The 1,395-nt window shown below is 63.7% G+C and overlaps 1 protein-coding gene across 1 annotated transcript in view; it reads right to left on the bottom strand.

Moving 5' to 3' along the window:
* LOC104500265 (sodium-dependent serotonin transporter-like) overlaps positions 1-742 on the bottom strand; it is a gene marked incomplete at its 5' end in the record, with an annotated part of 2,534 nt that extends 1,792 nt beyond the window's left edge. The window contains 2 exons of the mRNA XM_010143882.1: positions 275-494; positions 608-742. Coding sequence (XP_010142184.1) covers positions 275-494; positions 608-742 — 355 coding nt within the window. The remainder of the gene's footprint in view (positions 1-274; positions 495-607) is intronic.
* Positions 743-1,395: the final 653 nt, after the last annotated feature.

The raw sequence follows: 1,395 nt of genomic DNA, 5'->3' as shown, positions 1-1,395 counted from the left end.
GCACGCCCATGGCCGGGGAGTGTGTCTGAGGCCAGAGCGGTGCTGCTGGCTCTGCCTTTGCAGGCAGCTGGGGAGAGGGCTCAGCCCTTGGCTGACAGTGCCACACTTGCTGCTCTCCCGGTGGACCAAGAACGGGGACCATGATCTCCCCAGAGCATCCCCCCGTGAGAGCCGGCTCCCAGGCACGCCAGCCCTGCTCCCCACACAGCAGCCCCAGGTGCCTCCACGGGGCTGCGCTCCGGCTGAAACGCACTGTCCACGCGTGGGCACTTACGTATAAAACTCTTCGGCAGGGGACCGGGAGAAGTTGGTCCAAGTCACGTTGCTCCCCCCCAAGTAGTTGGTGCAGTGGGGCGTGTTCCAGGGGTTGTCGCAGCTGGCCCAGGGCAGGGTGCCCGAGAAGGACGAGTAGAGGTAGTAGAGAGCCCAGGCGATGATGGTGTTGTAGTAGAAGGAGACGTAGAGGCCGATGATGCAAATGGCAAAGCCGATGCCTGGGGAGAGAGGGGGTCAGACTCCTGCGCTGGTACAGCCCTCGCTGGGATGCGGCTGTGGGGACCAGCACAGCCCCGCTCACCAGCGCCACGGGGGCCTGGGGGTCTCTTACCTTTGAAGATGGGGCAGATGCACTTCCAGACGGGGATGGCGCCTGTCCTGTGGAACTGCCCCAGTGCCAGCTCCATGTAGAAGAGGGGCACCCCTCCAAACACAGCCATCAGCGTGTAGGGGATGAGGAAGGCTCCTGTGGGGTGAGGAGCAGAGCGGCAGTGAGCACCACGGCCCCGCGTTGGCAGGCTGCGGGTGGAGGGTGCCAGGGAGCAGCGTGGATGAGGGGTTTGGACACATTTGTGAAGTTGCTTCATGAATTATGTGTTCAGAGGGGCTCAGGGGTGCAAGGACCAGCCTTCACTGGGGAGGGATGGTTTGGCCAGCATGGTGCGAAGAGCGGCAGAAACCATCGGGGATGGGGCACCAAGCTCCGCTCAGGTCTAGAAGAGTCCTGGAGAAAATCCCATTGAATATGCACAGCCACCCCGAGACACGAGTAATTAACGCTGGAATCTGCATTATTCATGATGATGTCGCCTCTTACCGGGGCTCCAGTTGGACCCCATGGAGGGTTTGGAGCCGGAGCTGCTCTCCGCACTGCCAGAAGAGCTCTGCTGGGACTAGTCAGTTGAAGCCCCACGGCTCCTCTTTCCGAGAGCCCTCCACCCGTGCCACCCGCAGCCCCGCAAGGGTTTCTCTTCCGGAACCTCTCCGGCTGACGGGGGAGCCCAGCACTGGCCCGGCTCAGGGCTCCTGCTCTGCGGGGACCGTGTCTGTCCTTCCACCAGCCGCCGTCGGAGCTCCTCACCCTCCTGCGTGCGCGGGGCGGGCGACGGGCGCTGCCGC

This window comes from Buceros rhinoceros, unplaced genomic scaffold (assembly GCF_000710305.1).
Source record: "Buceros rhinoceros silvestris isolate BGI_N320 unplaced genomic scaffold, ASM71030v1 scaffold38869, whole genome shotgun sequence".
Lineage (NCBI taxonomy): Eukaryota > Metazoa > Chordata > Aves > Bucerotiformes > Bucerotidae > Buceros > Buceros rhinoceros.
The sequence above is the reverse complement of the archived record's forward strand: the minus strand, read 5'-3'. Positions and strand labels throughout refer to the sequence as shown.